The sequence below is a fragment of the Dermochelys coriacea genome, chromosome 11, assembly GCF_009764565.3.
Source record: "Dermochelys coriacea isolate rDerCor1 chromosome 11, rDerCor1.pri.v4, whole genome shotgun sequence".
In the NCBI taxonomy this organism is placed as follows: Eukaryota; Metazoa; Chordata; order Testudines; family Dermochelyidae; genus Dermochelys; species Dermochelys coriacea.
In genome coordinates, this window is record NC_050078.2 from 32,442,929 (window position 1) to 32,460,842 (window position 17,914).

The 17,914-nt window shown below is 41.1% G+C and overlaps 1 protein-coding gene across 8 annotated transcripts in view; it reads left to right on the top strand.

Annotated features, from left to right (window-relative positions):
• The window catches only part of PKP4 (plakophilin 4), a 231,877-nt gene that overhangs the window by 57,382 nt on the left and 156,581 nt on the right, over window positions 1–17,914 (top strand). For 5 of the 8 annotated variants that reach the window (XM_038422283.2, XM_043505148.1, XM_043505147.1 and 2 more), the window contains one exon: window positions 1,801–1,934. The exons of the other annotated variants lie outside the window; for them this stretch is intronic. In XM_038422283.2, the coding sequence (XP_038278211.1) occupies window positions 1,806–1,934 (129 nt within the window). In that variant the 5' untranslated portion in view covers window positions 1,801–1,805. Of the gene's footprint in view, window positions 1–1,800; window positions 1,935–17,914 lie in introns of those variants that run through there. 8 annotated transcript variants of the gene reach the window in all.

The following is a 17,914-nucleotide window of genomic DNA, read 5'->3' on the forward strand; positions in this document are numbered from 1 at the left end:
ACATACAATATTAAAGACCATCATGTACTAATGTTTCTGGCTTTTTTCTAAACTTGTAAAGATAAGCAAAAGTATTCTGTTTCACCAGAAGCAGATCAGTATCATGTCTTTGGTTTTACATTTCTATTTTCCATATCTTTCTCCTCTAACTTTTCTTAATTATTTTAATTTCTTTAAGGTTTTTTTAAAATTACAGAATCTAACTCACACATTTGTGAACGTTCATCTTGGATGAGATACTCTTCTGTCCTATAGTTGGCAGTCAAGTATAGGGAATGCATAAAATTTAAGAGGATGCATTTAGGAACAGTTATTTAAAAGTGAAAAATGGTTGTTTCAAAAGTGCAAATTCTACAAGGATTACAAAGCGAAGGAAAAAAACTCATTCAGGATCTATATCTGTCCAGTTAAAACTAACATTTCACAAGAGTTAACTTGCACACTAACTAAAATGCACCTCTTAAAGGGGAAAAAAAAACTTCTGAGGGTTTTACAGGAAAAGTATGCTGCTTGTACACATTTGCCATTTTTTATACCTTACTTACTCAGTCTTGCATAGACAATCCTTTTTCCTTTAAGCAAGAGTTAAAGGTTGAATCAGCAGGCAGGAGAGAGATGTGATTAAAAACTGACCAGGAATTCAGGAGTATTGTGATCAGTGCCTGGCACTGCCGCAAGTTTGCTATGAAGCCCAAGGTTTGTCCTCTGTAAAAATGAAGATATTTATCTACCTTTATATAGGATGGTGGCTGAGGTTTAATTCATTAAATGTTTGTAAAGCATTCTGAGAGCCTAGACTGGAGGGAGCTATAAGAGTGCAGAGTATTACTACAACTATGCATAAAACTGTGTTTGCTCTGGAAAAGAATTCAGCAATTCTTTTTTTTTTTGTTTGTTTTTTTGTTTTTTTGTTCTTGCTTGTGAAGGAAGATGGGAGCATCATATGCGATGGCACAGCAATATGTATTGATTATTTAAAACATTTACTTATAAAAGTTGATTTCTTGAATGATATGTCTCCTGTACATGTAACATTTTATTATGGTGTGTTACTGGATGCTTACTTTGGTACTGTTCATACTGATTAACCTTTTTAACTAAAAAAATATATTTCTCATTCCTTAATAGCATTTTTTTATCTTCAGCCTTTTAGACCATACCGTTTCATTGATCATGAGGCTTAGAATTTTTGAGTTCTAATCCCAGCTATGCCACACTGTCTCACTGTGTATAGGCCTTGGATAATTCACCTAATCTGCAAAGAGAAATTTGCAGTTTTTCTTTCTGCAAAATGTGTGCATTAATTATTCATTAATAATTAAAGAGCCCTGTGTGTAGTACTTTGTAGTTGTAAAATACACCTGGAACATGCTGCTTTTTATTATTATTCAGTGTTGAAAAGTGCAAGTGTGATTAAATTTCTAATGGTCCTACACTTTTTTGATGTTAACATTAGCTGTTCAGCATTTATTTGATAGCCAATCCAAGCAATTTTTATTATCTCTACTTGGTACCATAAAGCAGTATTTTTCTAAGCATTTTAAAGCACTTTTTAAAGCTCTTTATCTGAAATGTTTTCTTTGTGACCTAACATCACAACATTCCAGTTTAAAATTGGTAGCGAAGCACGATGTTGATAGCAATACATGCAGATAGTCAGAATATGAAAAATTCTCTAGGTTTTTCATGTTAAACCTTTGCCAAAAAGTCTACAGAAGTAAAGTCTATGCCAGAAGACTTGCATTTACTTAAACATCACCAGCTGAAAATATTAACTAGTTAAATGTTGTTTGATTGTAGGCAATATGCCAGCTCCTGAACAGACCCCATTAGTGGAGGAGGGGCTGCAGCACACCACCCAGGAAACCTCCACAGGCCCAGGCATGGAGCCAGAGACTACTGCCACTACCATTCTAGCTTCTGTAAAAGAGCAGGTATTTTTATTTTCTTCTGTATCAGTTCAGAAGTATAGTGTGCTTTTCAGAATTAAGCATGTTCTACTCTTTGTTTATGTTTTGTTTCCTTGACCCCTGCCAACTCAAGAATTTATAAAAGATGTTTCCTTTCCTACTTCTGGGGGACTTCTGCTCCACCACGCACACACAATTTATGAGCCCCGCAGAATATATACATTCTGCTGGAGAGGCTCTTCAATTACCCCATTTGCCCTGCAGGGGCTGCTGTGGTGCTAGAAGAGAGGGCAGCTGGCTCACGAGCCAGAGCAGCCAGCCACAGAGAGGGCGAGAGCAGAGACTGCTTTTCTCACAGCGACATGCCTTCAGGGCCAGGTGAGTGGGGATGGACAGAGCTGGCCACATGGGGTTGCTGGGGGGGTCACATAGACTTGGGTTCAAAAGGGCTAGGGCAGGGTACAGACTGGGGCAGGGGCACAGGAGCTAGTGGAGTGACAGCATTGAGCCAGGTGCTGAATGGAAGGGGGGTGCAAGGACACATGGGGAGGAGGGGTTGCTTTACCAAGTCTGAGGTCAGTATAACAAGATAAATCAATTAACAGCAGGATACCAAGGGAGGAAAAATAACTTTTGAAGTCATAAGAGAGTGGCCCATTAGACAGTTGACAAAAAGGTGTGAGTAACAGGAGGGAGAAATTAGTATTTGGGAAATTAAGTTTAGGTTTTGTAATGACCCAACCACTCCCAGTCTCTCTTTAGGCCTAATCTGATGGTATCCAGTTTGCAAATTAATTCCAGTTCTGCAGCTTCACGTTGGAGTCTGTTTTTGAAGTTTTTTTGTTGAAGAATTGCCACTTTTAAGTCTGTTGTTGAGTGACCAGGGAGACTGAAGTGTTCTCCTACTGTTTTTTTAATGTTATGTTTCCTGGTGTCAGATTTGTGTCCATTTATTCTTTTGTGTAGAGACTGTCTGGTTTGGCCAGTGTACATGGCAGAGGGTCATTGCTGGCACACGATGGCATATATCACATTGGTAGATGTGCAGGTCAATGAGCCCCTGATGGTGTGGCTGATGTGGTTAGGTCCTATGATGGTGTCCTTTGAATAGATATGTGGACAGAGTTTGCGCCGGGGCTTGTTGCAGGGTTTGGGTCCTGGATTGGTGTTTTTGTTGTGTGGTGTGTAGTTGCTGGTGAGTATTTGCTTCAGGTTGGGGGGCTGTCTGTAAGTGAGGACTGGCCTGTCTCCCAAGGTCTGTGAGAGTGAGGGATCGTCCTTCAGGATAGGTTGTAGATCCTTGATGATGCACTGGAGAGGTTTTAGTTGGGGGCTGTAGGTGACGGCTAGTGACGTTCTGTTACTTTATTGGGCCTGTCTTGTAGTAGGTGACTTCTGGGTACCCTTCTGACTCTGTCAGTCTGTTTCCAGGCTCCTTCCCAGCAATTACTTCCCTCTCCTCAGCTCCTTTGTTACCCTTAACTTACCCAAGCCTTAGCACTGCTTCTGCAGGATGTGTATTGTAGTTTAAATTAATTATTACTCAAAATTCTGTATTAGTATGCCTAGTAAGGGTCTATTTGTCAAAAAACATTTTTTGAATCTTTTTTATTGTCTGTATTGTTGCAGACTTGCATGCTGACAGGAATTTTGAAATAAATTACCAAAATAATTGAAACTGGCATGATTATTTTGTGTTATTTTGACAAATATTCAGAATTTTAAAATATTGTATGCAGAATTTTTAGCACAGAATTCCCCCAGAAAATGTAAACCTCAACAGTATACATGTCAGAATTTGAACAAGCAGGATACGTGTTCATTTATCTGCAATCAAGAGAAATAGTATGGTAATCTGTATCCATTGTGTTTGTGCCCTGAAATCTTTTTGTAAATCAGATTTGAAATTTGGATTGAATGCAAAGAAGCTAATGGAAAACTTTGTGACTATAAGAACCATAGTGTTCCTAAGGTAGTTGTGCAGGAATGTTTCCGTAATTTGCAAATAACAGATTTGTTCAGACTTCTTGTGAGTGTCTTGTCATATTAACTTCATTTTTTGAGAGGATGGTTTTAACTGGTTGAGCTAGCGATTTACTTTGAAATTAATAGTTTCGATAAATATTAAAAATGTGAATGCTGTTTCTCCTTTAAACATCTCATATTTATCGTCATGCATTGTTCTTGTTAAGGCTTTGTCTACTCTTCTATAGAAGTCAAGGTTTTCAGAATATAATATTTTGTTTGTTTGAAATTAAGTTCAGCATAAGTTTGAATAAGCATTTTGAAAAAAAAACAAGGGTTTTTTTTGTTTCTTTTTAAGAAAACCTTGTAACTGGAATACAGAACTGAAACAATGCTAACATTAATAAAAGCAGTAATTGGTTACAGGAACTGATGCCTGCAAGGCAGACAGCCCTCTAGCATGGATTTATACATACAAAATGCAACCTAGAAATTTTTTTTCTCCAAAAGAAGTAGATTTTTGATAGCTTTATTAAAATATTTTTATATAAAAAAATCCTCAGTATGCAATTCAATTTAAGAACTTTGAATCCAAATAATTATCATAACAGTTGTCATAGTTTTGTCCCATGTTAATATTAATCCTTTGCTCTTAGAGTGCTAGGCAGAAGATGTAAAATCAAGAAGATCACTCATTGTTCCAGAAAGCCATGTTTTGCAAATTGCAATACCTATGCAAACAATTTTGAGAGTATGATGCCAGAGCTGTTTTAACTCAGAATTTCTGTTGATTTGGTTGACATATGTCTCTACAAGGTTTCCTGCCATTCCCTCCCCACCCCCCGCAGTTGTACCATCCTACTCAATTGGGTTTGAAAAGAGGGAGAAGCAAAAGGACAAAAAAAATGAGAATGTATGGCAGTGATGATGTAAACTGAATATAAACACACCTCAAGTTCTGTAGCTGCTTTCAAGAAATTGGCTGCTTTAAAGCAATCTTTGTTGTTTAATTCTGAAACTTTTCTTTTTACTGCACCACAGGGAGAAGTCGTCCCACCCCATGCTTCTAGTACATATTCCTAGATTGAGCAGAATAAACTTCGACTTACAAATTTATTTAAATGAAATCAGAAAAATGTCCATTCAATTTGCATTGAAGTTGTTTGTGTTATGGCGTTTTCTACCTCTAGGCTGATGGTTCTAATCCAACCCAGAATAGTAGGAACCCGATGTTAATTGTGCCGTTTAGTGGTTATCTAGTGATCTATGTGTAATGCCAAGATGATCTCAGTCCAGTTCTTAGAGGACAGATACCACCTTACAAATCCTCAACCAGCAAAATTAAAATTTATACTCTTGTTTTCAACTCACCTGTTTGTCTTAACCCGAGTGCAAGTTTAATAAATATTTTGCTAGAAAAAAGGCAGAAGGCTGTGTGAGCCTGGAAAATAAACTACATTCTCAGCCTTCGAGGTGATCCTAGTCCAGCGGTTCTCAAATTTCATTGCCCCGCGAATCCCTTCTGACAACAAAAATTACTAAATGACTCCAAGAAGGGGAACCAAAGCCTGAGCCCAAGCCCAAGCCCTGCTACCTGTGGGGGGTTGAAGCCAAAGCCAAAGTGTGAGGGGTTCAGCCCTGGATGAGGGGATCTGAAACCTGAGCTCCACCACCCAGGGCTGAAGCCTTTGGACTTCAGCTTCAGTCCCTGGCAGTGGGGCTTGGGCTTCAGCGCTGGGTGGTGGGGCTCGGCTGGGTCTAACGCCAGCCCTGGTTACCCCCATTAAAATGGGTCGTGACGCACTTTGGGGTCCCGACCCATGGTTTGAGAACCACTGTCTTTGTTACATTTGATGCCCATTAGCAGAACCCTGTGGAGAAGTTTGCACTGCTGCTATCTGTGCCTGCTCTGAGAATAAACAGACTTCAGTTTTTAGAGCTGTCAGACCTATACCTTTCAGGAGGACATAATGCACTTAAAAAAACATTAAATCAGGGAAAGTGATATGAGGCTACCACAACATTATCTAACTTGCCCAATAATCATATTTGGATACTGGTGCATACAAATATAAATCCTTCCCCAAACAGTGCTATCATTGAAGACATTCTAGAAACTGGAAATTCTGGAACCACGAGGAAGACACATTACTCAAAGCTAGAGATCAATGAATGAAAATAACTTATTTGGAGATGAGGTAGCTGAGTTGTTGAGGATGTAGATTAAAATGCTGCAGGTTGTGGGTTCAAGTCTCAGTTGCAGTCACACTGAAATGCGACCTTCAGTTCACCTAACTGTAAAATGGTACCCTATCCATTAGGTTAGGGAAGTCAAAGGCAGTTAGATACGACGCTGGCCACATTGCTCCCTTATGTACTATTGACTATGAAATGGATGTGCCTTAAATATGTCAGCCCGAGGAGCCCTTGGCTCTGGAGAACTTTGGCTTTGGCATGCTAAATTATCCAACCCATTTAGACTAATTTAATTTAAATTGTATTATTTCCTGAAAAATACTTTGTATGAATTGATGTAGCAGATTTTGGGGTTTTTAATTGCTTTAAGCCTCATGTTGCCAAACTCTTGGGTCACAAGATATTGGATGGTCAACTTCTCACTGTTAGAGGACTCAGTATTACCATTCAGGATCTCGCATCACTAACTTGGAGAAGGCATTTTGCATTTGAAGAGGGGGAAAAAGAAACCCATTTCTGTGACCGGTTCTTTGTGTTCATTTTTATTGGCAGCTTTTGAAGATGCTCTGAGGTTTGAAAAATTAGTAATTCTGACAAAGATGGATTAGTAGGAATACTGTTATAGTATAAAATTCATATTAAGTTCAGTTTGTTACATGGTTCTGTAGTTTAACAAATGCATATCACCGTAGTATATGGTGGGTGGAGATATGTGTGTGATGAAGTGGTAGACTTATTTATATTTTCTTGAAGTTTTGTTTTTGTTTTGTTTTGTTCAGTATTGTGTCCTGAATACATGTTTGTTTGCTCTGGGACCACTTCTGTAAAGCATTGAGAACCCACTCTGTGACTGATTCGAAATTAACTGAAACTACTCAGGTATAAGTTCTGGTTTCCTTGTGTACAGTTCAGTGAAAACATGCTCAATGGTGATAAAGCATACATTAAAATATATAAGAATAGGATATAAAATAACTGACAATGTTATGACATTATATAAATCAGTGGTAATCCTAGTTTGGATACTGTGCTCAGTTCTGGATTCCTCATCTGAAGCAGGCAAAAAAGAACAAGAAATACTCAGGAATTGTGAATGATTAGAAATATGGAAATACTTCTGTTTGAAAGAATGTCTATTGAATATGGAAGAATGTAGCCAAAGTGAACACTAAATTTCATTTAATGTAAATCAGTTCTAAAGAACAGGGAAGAATTTTAAAAAAGAAGTTAAACTCAATTATCAGCCATCATATAGCTTTTGATATGGCATTGAAAGATTGCTTTGTATGTTCTAGGTTTATAAGGCTAGGTCTTGACAGAGACTATGGTCTCCTTGTATTCCCGTTCATTGGGTTAATCATGTATTTCACTGGGGGGGGGGTTGTTCTATTTATATGGAACAGTGCAGATTGAACAGTAGTTTTCTCAGAGTAAAAAATGTGTACTCTACTAATTCTATACAGTTTTGTATGATCCTCTTCTGTGTTTGGATACTCCAGAGTAAAATACTATTGTGCATTTGTTCATTTTTACTTTTAGTGAAACTTTTATATATGTGGGTTTCCCATGCACAGCTAAACTTGACTACTATTTCATAGGATATTTATCACCACACTTATTAAGGTTTTGTCAGTGCTTACTTCTAACCCACATATTTTGGACCCTGGTACAAAATCAGTCTGCCATAAATTGGTGTACAGATTATTTATCTGGAATAACTGATTTGTTACCTCCTCAAAATTTCAATAATTGCTTCTGCTTTGTAATAATTAGATATAAGAAAAACAAATGGGAACTAAATCCATTTTGTGGCTTCAGATGTTTTTATTCTGCTATAAGTAAAAAATGTGTTATCCTTGCTCTTTGATGAACCTTTCTCTCTTGTTAAATTAAGATATTTGGGGTTGAATTCTGTCCTTCATTATGCCGGTGCAGCGCCCACTAATTTAAATGAAAATTGACCAACTTAATTGGGAATAGAACTGGAGCCATGCCGTATTCCCAAACAAATTTCATTGATGTAAAACTAAAGTTTGTGAAGTAATTAGTATACTCTTATGAAAATACAGTGCAACAACAAAATTAGGAAAAAAATGATTTGGGGATGATCAGTTAATTTACCTAAACATTCATTTTATGTTACAGTTAGTATATGGGATTAACAATATCATATGAAAAAACATTAGGAGATGCATAGTTGTGAAGATGCCATACCAATGATCTTAGAAAGTAGTTTGTAAGTGTTTGCTTTGCAGAGACCATAAACTCTGGTGCAACAAAGACCTTGCTTCTGCAGAGTTTTGAAGCTCCATTGGCCAGTCATTCTACAGCCTGCCACCTTATCAGTCTTCCGGATAGACCATATGTCTTTCATAGAAAACTTTATATCCCATATACACATATACCCCGTCAATCATGTTCTTCTGAACAAAGAGCTCCTTGCTGGGCTCATTCCCTATTTTCTGTGAACTTCCCAAGATCCACAGATGGGCTCACCTCCTACATACATCTGAGATGAGCAGGAGAGGAGCGCTACTTCGATGAGTATTAGGAAGAGCACAGTTTGGGAAAGTGTCTGCCTTATGGAGTTCCTAAGCTCCGCAGTGAAGAACTTGAAGCTCTGCAAAACAACATATACTGTTTTACAAATATCCTACTTCCTTTCCTCCGTAATCTGGGCTCTGTGTATTTTATGAATTCCCTCCAAAACCTCTTTCCACTCAGCTTTCCAAGAACTGAGTTTGACTCCAGGCTTGTCACTCGGGTATCTTTATGTGGCATACAGCAGCTCTATGCTGAGTTGATCAGACTTAAATGTAGGGGGTGGATGCAGGGTACATCACAGATCCAAAGTTACAAGAAACTCTCTTCGTTTCTTGTAAACAACACCAAGTCCACGTTAGTCTCGTCCAATGCATAGAGTTTATTGGGGTGCTCCTGAATGCAGTGTCAGCCAGGGCCTCTCTCCCACCAGACAGATTTGAGACCCTGAAAGGTCTTATTGACTCAATCACAAGGTTCCCAGTGACAACAGCCAGGGTTTGCCTGCAACTCTTGGGTCACATGTCAGCGTGCATGTATGTGGTCCGTCGTGCCAAACTCAGGATGAGGCCCCTCCAGCTCTGGTTGGCCTCGAAGTTCTCCCAGGCCATGGACAGGATGGACAAGGTCCTCACTGTGCCGGACTCTGTGATCACCTCCCTACGGTGGTGGTCTGCCCCAAACAACATGCTTCAAGGGGTCCCATTCAGGGACAGGGCCCCGTCGTTGGGGCTGGTGTCTCATGCGTCGGATCTCGGTTGGGGAGCCCATGTAGGGAACTTTCAGACCCAAAACCTGCAGTCGGCTCAAGACCTGATCCTACATAAAAACATCAAGGAGCTTAGGGTAGTGGCTGGAGTGCTTGGCCTTCCTCTCGCACATGGAGGGCAAGGTAGTCAGGGTCCTCACGGACAACACGGCCTCAATGTTCTGTATCAACAGGCAAGACGGGGCCCAATCCTCGGCCCTCTGCCTCGACGCCATCAGGCTGTGGGACTTCTATATAGCCCACGACAACCACCTGAAGGCCCTCCACTTACCAGGCACCTGGAACAAGAGGGCAGAAAGCTTGAGCATGGACTTTTCCTCGCAATGCGAGTGGTCCCTCCATCTAGAAGTGGCCCACCGGCTCTTCTGAAGGTGGGGAACACCCCAGGTGGACCTATTTGCAACTCGGCAGAACCGGCGATGCCCCCAGTTCTGCTCCGGGGGAGGTCTGGGGAGGGGCGCTATCGCCGATGCCTTTCTCCTGTTGTGGTCAGGCCGGCTTCTCCATGCCTTTCCCCCTTTCCCTCTAATCAGCAGGGTCCTGGAGAAGATAAAGACAGATAAGGCCTGGGTCCTCCTGATTGCCCCATCGTGGCCCAGGCGGCATGGGTATGGGACCCTCACGGGCCTGGCGGTAGCTCCGCCGTGGCCATTGCCGCTCTGCCAGGACCTGCTCTCTCAGGACCAGGACGACCACCTCCATCCCAACCTAGCGGCACTTCACCTCACAGCATGGCTGCTCAGTGGTTAGGTGGAGAGGAAAGGACGTGCTCAGAATTTGGTTCAGCGCGTCATCCTCGAAAGTAGGCGGCCCTCCACTCGCCATGTTTATTTGGCAAAGTGGTCCCGGTTCTCTCGGTGGGCGGAGGACCAGCGTGTCTCCCCGGTGGCCACCCCAATCCAGCTTATCCTTGATTACCGCTTCCACCTGAGGGCCCAGGGCCTGTCGTCCTCGTCAGTCAAGGTGCACCTGGCAGCCATATCGGCCTTCCATCTGCTGGTGCCAGGGCACACGGTATTTTCCCATGCTATGACTGGCCAGTTCCTTAAGGGTTTGGACCGTCTTTTTCCGTATTCTAGACCACCGGTCCTGCAGTGGGACCTAAACCTGATGTTGGCTCGTCTCATGGGGCCCCCATTTGAACCACTGGCCTCGTGCTCCTGGTCTCACCTCTCGTGGAAGGTGGCCTTCCTGGTTGCAATCGCGTCGGCCAGGCGTGTCAGAGCTCAGGGCCCTGACCTGTGAGCCGCCGTACACAGTCTTTCATAAGGACACGGTCCAGCTCCGCCCACACCCTGCATTCTTCCCGAAGGTTCTCTCTGCCTACCACACAGGTCAGGACATTTTTCTACCGGTCCTCTGCCCCAAGCCTCATGTGTCCAATGAGGAGCGCTGCCTCCACACGCTTGATGTGCGGCAGGCTCTGGCTTTCTACCTCGATCGGACCAAGCCGTTCAGAAAGTTCTCACAACTATTTGTCACCTTGGCTGAGCACACAAGGGGCCAGCCGATTTCCACTCAGTGGCTTTCCAATCAGATCACTTCGTGCATCCACTCCTGTTATGAGCTGGTGGGTGTCCCCCCCGCCACTCATTGTGAGGGCACACTCGACTCAAACACAGGCCTCGTCGGCTGCCTTCGTGGCCCATGTCCCCATCCAGGACACTTGTAGGGCCACGACGTGGTCTTCAGTTCATACGTTCACCTCGCACTATGTGATCGTTCCCCAAACCAGGGATGACACCAGGTTCGGCAGGGCTGTCCTCCGTCCTGGGAACCTGGGAACTCCTACCCACCTCCAACAGATATAGCTTGTGGAATATAAGCAATCACTTGAAGAAGAAAAGAAAGTTACCTTTTCCGTAACTGGTGTTCTTTGAGATATGTTTCTCATGTCTATTCCACATCCCACCCTCTTTCCCCTCTGTCAGAGTTGTCTGGCAAGAAGGAACTGACGATGGGGGGAGCGCGCAGTCCCCCTTATACCGCGCCATGGAGCCGCCACTCCGGGGGTCTCTAGGAGCACTCCCCTACGGGTACTGCTAGGGGAAAAGCTTCCGGCACCAGTGCACATGGTGAGCACGCACACCTATTGTGGAATAGACATGAGCAACACATCTCGAAGAACACAAGTTACGGAAAAGGTAACTGTCTTTTAGCATTATTTAACTGTTTAAACTAGTCTGTGCAAGAGATTTTGTTTAGTATTTCATATTCCTAAGTTTTTTGAGCATATAAACAAAGCCTTTTCTAAAAATCAGTTAAATCCTTTGAACTCCAAAATGACTTAGCTACTGAACTATTAGCTTTTAACTGTACTGAAACATAAATCGTTGAGAGAGGGTTGTAGATGATGATGAACATTTGGTTTCATACTTCAGGGGATTTAAACCTTGTTTTATCTGAAAAACCAAATTCAACCTTAACTATAGAATAATTAGGGAAGCCTCTATAATCGGAGATACTGTGGGTTTTAAAGAGTTAGGCACTGTGGAGTATTGGGTACTGGAGCTAGGGGGAGAGCAAGCTTTCCTGTGGAGCTCCTAAACTTTGCAGTGTGCTATTGCCAGAGGAGGGAAAGGCAGGTTCCTACTTTTAGAGGGTGTCCTGAGAGCCAAGGGCTGAGAGGCCTTATTTCTCTCACCCCATCCTCTTTTAGTTTTTTCTTCAAGTGGTCAGTCAGGGCCTGTAAATGCTCTCTCTGTAAAAGTGAGTTTAATGGTAATGCTGCAACTCCTTTCATTTAGATGGCACTGGGTTTGAGTCCTGAGACAATGACTTTGCTAACATGGTGAGATTTTTTTTATTAAATATAAATTCAGATGGGCCCCCAAATTTTATATATGCCATAAAATTGTAACCCACATTCTAGAACCTAGACTTACTTAACAATATACTTTCTTGTCTTATAGCGCAGTGCTCACCCGAAGTCCAGGCTTGGCTGTGATCTTCCACTCATGAGACAAGTCACGCTGTCCGCTTGTTTCCTTGGTGAAAGACCCCAGGTGCCTGTTTTTATCCACAGGTATATCAGAACAATTCATTGTCCTTATTCATAAAGAGAATATCCCCCCGCTGAGGGTTTTTTCCTGTCTACTCCTTTTTTCACAGATTTCACAGTTTCTTTAATCAACATCTGGCTCAGTATACGATAGGCATACACCTGGATACACAATGACTAGACAGGGAAATAAGTCTGTGTTACCCCATACCTGATAGGACCTGGCCAAGACAGGTCATCTCCTTGTTATCTGTCATAAACTTTCAGTATAGATGCATAATTCCTTAGATAGTATCCATACATACATTTCACAGTGACAGTGATCACTGGCTCTCGGTAGAAACCTCACATGCCACACTTTAGTGAATTATTATGCATATATCTGACTCAGGGGATTCCTGTAAAACTTTGTGCACCTCCTGTGCCCTCTGACAGTTGGTGCCAAGAGGTCACAAATGCTGTCTTCCTGCTGCAGTGCTCACTCATACTCGTAATTTACTGCTCCTTTTTAGGAGTAGTAAAATCTCTGTGCCATTCCTGAAGAGCATCAAGCAGCAGTCTTCTGAAAATGGGGAACATTTTAAGATTGTGTCTCTAGTCTCTCCTGCTGCTCCCACCTCAGCAGTTCAGATGGGACATACAAAAACTTAATTTTTTTAAAGAAGAATTCATAATAGCCAAATCATGGGGCTTGAACTAAGATTACTAACCCTTCATTTTGATAGTTTAAGGATGGCATAGCACTAAGCAGCTCCATTGGATTATGAAGAGGATTAAGGGTCCTTACTCAGTATTAGAGAAAAGAAGTGTAAAATTCTCTGAAAGCAAAGGCCTCCCATCATCCCATCTATTTTGTGAAATTTAAGAGGTTCTGCAGGGTTTGTTCCTTTTTAAACCATCTTCTGTCCTTAACCCTGTGGAATTTAGGAACTAGCAGAATGATTTCTTTTCTTGCAGTGCAGCTACACTCAAACCTCTGAAAACTTCTGATATGAATGAAGGTACACACCAAACCTACAACACAATCTTAGCTCTACCCCCAGCACTGGCAATAGGTACTAGGAATGGTTCAGTAGGGGTGGTGAAATAATAAGTAGAGAAGAAGGATTCTGAAAAGGTGTGAGCATGTTAAATTCCACATATTTGAAGTCCATTATTTATCTGCATACACTCCAGCTGTTAGGGGTAACTGTGTTAAGTGGTGGAGGAATTTAGTTTTCACTGTGATGTGAGAAGAGGTGCATGTGTACCTTCAGGGAATCAAGTAGACCTCATTTCAGTACTGAATTCTGTAGGTTGTGTTAGCAGCTGTGCACACTGGGATCCAGTTGCCACGGTAATTGTCAGCAGTTTGTTGGCATATTTGACTGTGGCTTCCAGGGCTTAGAAAGGGGGGTGCCATAAATAACTCTCTGGGAAAGAGTGAAAAGGTGGTAACATTTAGGAAGTCTGGGTGGGTTATGTGGAGTAGGCTTAGTGTTTGGATAGGCCAGGTGTAATGTCTCTTTGCTACACCTGACCTAAATCAGAGTGTTGCCTTAACAAAGATATGATGTTAGATTTTTCCTACAGTGCTTATGTGCTCTGTTCCCCAAACTCTACTGTAACATTAGTTAGGATCAAGTGCTGTTAAGTGTGTTACTGGCATATGGAGGCTTTGCTTAAAAAGGGCCATTGAGGTTTCATTGTGGGGATTACTACCTTTAATGCTTCACAAGGAGCCCCTTCATAATGTATGCATAGAACACCTAATGCAAAGCACAGATTCTCTGAAAGCTGCCAGGGGCTCAAATACACAGTACATGGGTCTTCCTGAAGTTCAGTGGCTGCAGCAGAGATCTCTTATCTCAGGAACCCCTTGCTCAAATGACTCCAAATTTGGACAACTAACCCTATCCTGCGCCCCTACGAGGCACAGCAAACTTTGAGACAAACTGAATAAGATGTGGATTTTAGAGTACTTAAAATAGTCATCTTTTAACTGTAAGAAATGCCCAATTTCTCAAACTGGGATGGAGATGGTTGGGTCTAGTGGTTGATGCTGGCACAGTCAGGCCTAGTGGTCAAAGCTGGAATCAGAAGTCCAGAGTGAGGCTGGAGCAGGACTAGGTACAGAGCAGCAGCAAGAGCAGGCTGGAGCAGGACTGGGAGCAGAGTAGCGGCAAGAGCAGAACTGGGAACAAGGCTGGAGCAGGCTAAGACCTGGGAAATCTGTTGCCACCATCAGGCAGGAGAGCATTCCAAGCCCTGGAGTGATGTTGAGCAGACTGAGCTGCTGTTCCTCCTGTGGTTTGGGAGTCCCAGGACCAGTTCTTCATTTGTGGGTTGGCTGGAGCCTCTCACAGGAGAGACTCATCCCTTACATAACATTAACTATAGCAGAGCTACCACTCTGCAATAATCTATATCTAGCTAAACTTTTGGAAGTAAAAGCAAAGTCATTTGTAAAATAGGTGAGTTTCCAGAGAAGCATTTACACACAAGTACTGAAAACTTCACAACGTAATTTTTAATAATTTTGGAATCCTAAACAGTGAATAAATTTTCTTGCAACTTTCACAAAATTAAATCTTTTTGAATAAAGTGGTTTAATTGTGATTATTTGTTTTCATGCCTAATAAAAGGATTTACATCTCACTTAAGCTAAAAACTATGAATGCAGTCTAAATTATGCTTGAGTAGTTATAATGTGGATTTGTGCGCATTGAGGAAGTTAACATTTGAAAACTTCCAGATCCAATTATAAAAACATTTTCATATTTTTAAAGCAATAATGCTTGAATTATCTATATTAAGTTTAGGACTATGTTGTTGTCTACAGTGGATTGATACCAGGTACTTATGTGAAATGCATATATTATAATCTCCACACTTTGGTTTGTTTTATAGGGAGCAAATAGAGAAAGGTTTTAGCCTCTTTTAAACAAATGTAGAAATATACCATTCTCCTATTAAAGGAAAGCATGTTAAATGTTAAACTATATGAATAATAGTCTTCTGATCAAAGCAAGAAATCTGACGTCTTATGGTTTGTATAGCTATTAAAGCACACAAGCTTCAGTATAACAGCCAACTTTCCTGAATACACTGTAGTACTTGAGCACAACAGAGTGAATTGAGAAGAAATGAGAGAGAGAAAAAAAGGTCTTTCCTCTTTCTTAGAACTGATAAAAGTAGGGATCTTACAAATCTAAATGTAGGAATTTTCGGTATTCAGTTTTCTGTTGATATAGATATGCCAGTGTCAGTAATTAAACTCCCTTCCTATAGGGCAAAAAGCCAAGACGTGAACATTTTCCAGTGCAATTATTTACTTTATTCCACTCAAACCGAGACCGCTACACACCATTTGCTACCTCTTAACTCCCTTTTACTCAGTAAACATTCTCATTTACAATGGGTTTCTATCTTTTAAAATAGTTAAAGCTGCCACACCTTGACTATTTATTTAACCATTGAAGAAGAAATAGTGAAAGTATTTCATTTGTTTAATGTGATTCAGGAGCGGATTTACCATGAAACAAACTATGCCACTTATAACTCCACCTTTGCAAGAGGCGTAGTGCTTTGGTCGATGTAGTTAGGGCAACACTGTGTCCATGTAGACAATGCATTACTTACATTGCCTGTTGGCAGTCAGTCCTGCATGGGGCTGACAACTAGAGTTCTTCCACCCTGCCCCGGAGCTTACCTCCAAAGTCCTGAGCCCAGTGATAGGTTTAATTTCACAGCAGGGAGCCTACCAGCTGTGAAATTGATGTTCTTGGCTGCTACTATTTCACGTTTCAGCTCTAGCAGTCAGTCCCGGGGCAGGGAGCTCCAGCTGTGAGTCCCGCACATTAGCTGGGCTGTGTGGACTGATTTAGTTGCTGCGGTGGCTGTAGGTCGACTTAATTTAAGTTAAGTCAACCTAATTTTGTAGTGTAGACAAGCCCTTAGTCCCTTATGGAGGGAATGTTTCCAGACATCAGGAGAAATTTTAGTGGTGTCTAATTTCTGATATTACAATAATAATACTTAGTGTGGAACTTTCAAAATGTCTGCAGTGTAATTAAGATCTTTAAAAGTGCATAGTTCTGGAGAAACTGGAACAAACAAATCATGGCTTTCTAATATTTATTTTACTCTTATGAAATTGGAAATATTAAAAGAAAACCACAAATATGCTTTCAAAAGAGTTTTAAAGTTTACATACTTTGATGGGGAGGGGTATCATCAGGAAAGTACCGAAGCTGGATTTACATAAAACTATGCACCAAAATGTTTGTTGGTTTATCTTTTTTCCTCTGGGATACAATTTCAAGAGACTTGGATAGCGGTTTTTTAATTGTGGTTCTGTGTTAACTGTTCCTTTCATTCACATTTGAAGATATTGCATTTCTCTTTTTATTGTCAATATCAAGTCATTACTTAAATCCCCTGTTATGATGATGCCTTTCAAAATTGTAATTTCTTTTGAAATTGAAAGGCAGCTAGTTGCCAACTGCTGCTCCGAATGAAATTATAGATCTGTGGAATCATTTCTTTGCACATGCAAATCTTATGCTATAGATTTTAAATGAATTGCTGCTGACTCAGCAAGATTAAACGGATGACTGGATCACTCAGCATTGAATTTCTTGCTTTTCAGTGATCGTTTTTGGAGAGGAAAAGATTTCAGAAAAAAGCTTTCCCCTGGCAGTAGTTTAAGATTTTTAATAACACAGAGAACAGTACAAGCATGATTGACTCTAAAAGAAAAGCAATTCCAACAGTTTGAGATTTTGATTCTATCAGTTTTTTTGCTGTTGCCTTCAGTTATAATTACTCATCTGTATAGATGAGAAAACAATTTTTCACCATCTTTTGTATAGTAAATGCGCTGTGAGGGACCTAGAAATACTAGATATGTCTCTATATGGACAAAATTATTCATAAATGTTAATAGCATTTTCCTTAAGGTATTTAATCTTATTTGAATAATGTTCATAGCAAATCATTTCCCTGTAACACTGATTTATAGTGAAAACTCCATGCTTTATCCTACCTTCCTCTTTTGTATATACATGTACAAAAGTCTTCAGTAAGGAAATAATTCTTAAATTGCTTTTCATCCAAGTTTAGCTTCACAAAACACTAAGGATCAAAGTAGGGAAAATGCAGCCCAAACGTAACTGTTTTGTCTTTAATTTATTGCAGACTTGTATTCCATTCAGCTATGCATGTGCCTAGCATACCGAAGTCAGAGAACTTTGCCTAGTAATACTTGTAGGGGCAGCACTTGCACCCCAGGGCTGTAGCCCCTCCCCAGGCTATTTAAGGACAGCACCACCCCAAACCCCCTACCCAGTTCCTTCCTACTGCCAATGGCTAGAGTCAGAGCATTCTTGTGGTGTTTACCTCACACTGTTTATGTCCATTTTCTCTTGGATTTTGTTATATACAATTCATTGTTAGTGTAATTTATTAGTACCCTTAGGTTTAGTTATAGTAGTGAGGATGGATAGATAGTTGCCCTGGGTGATCCCCTCACTGGGGTTTAAACGTTGTCCA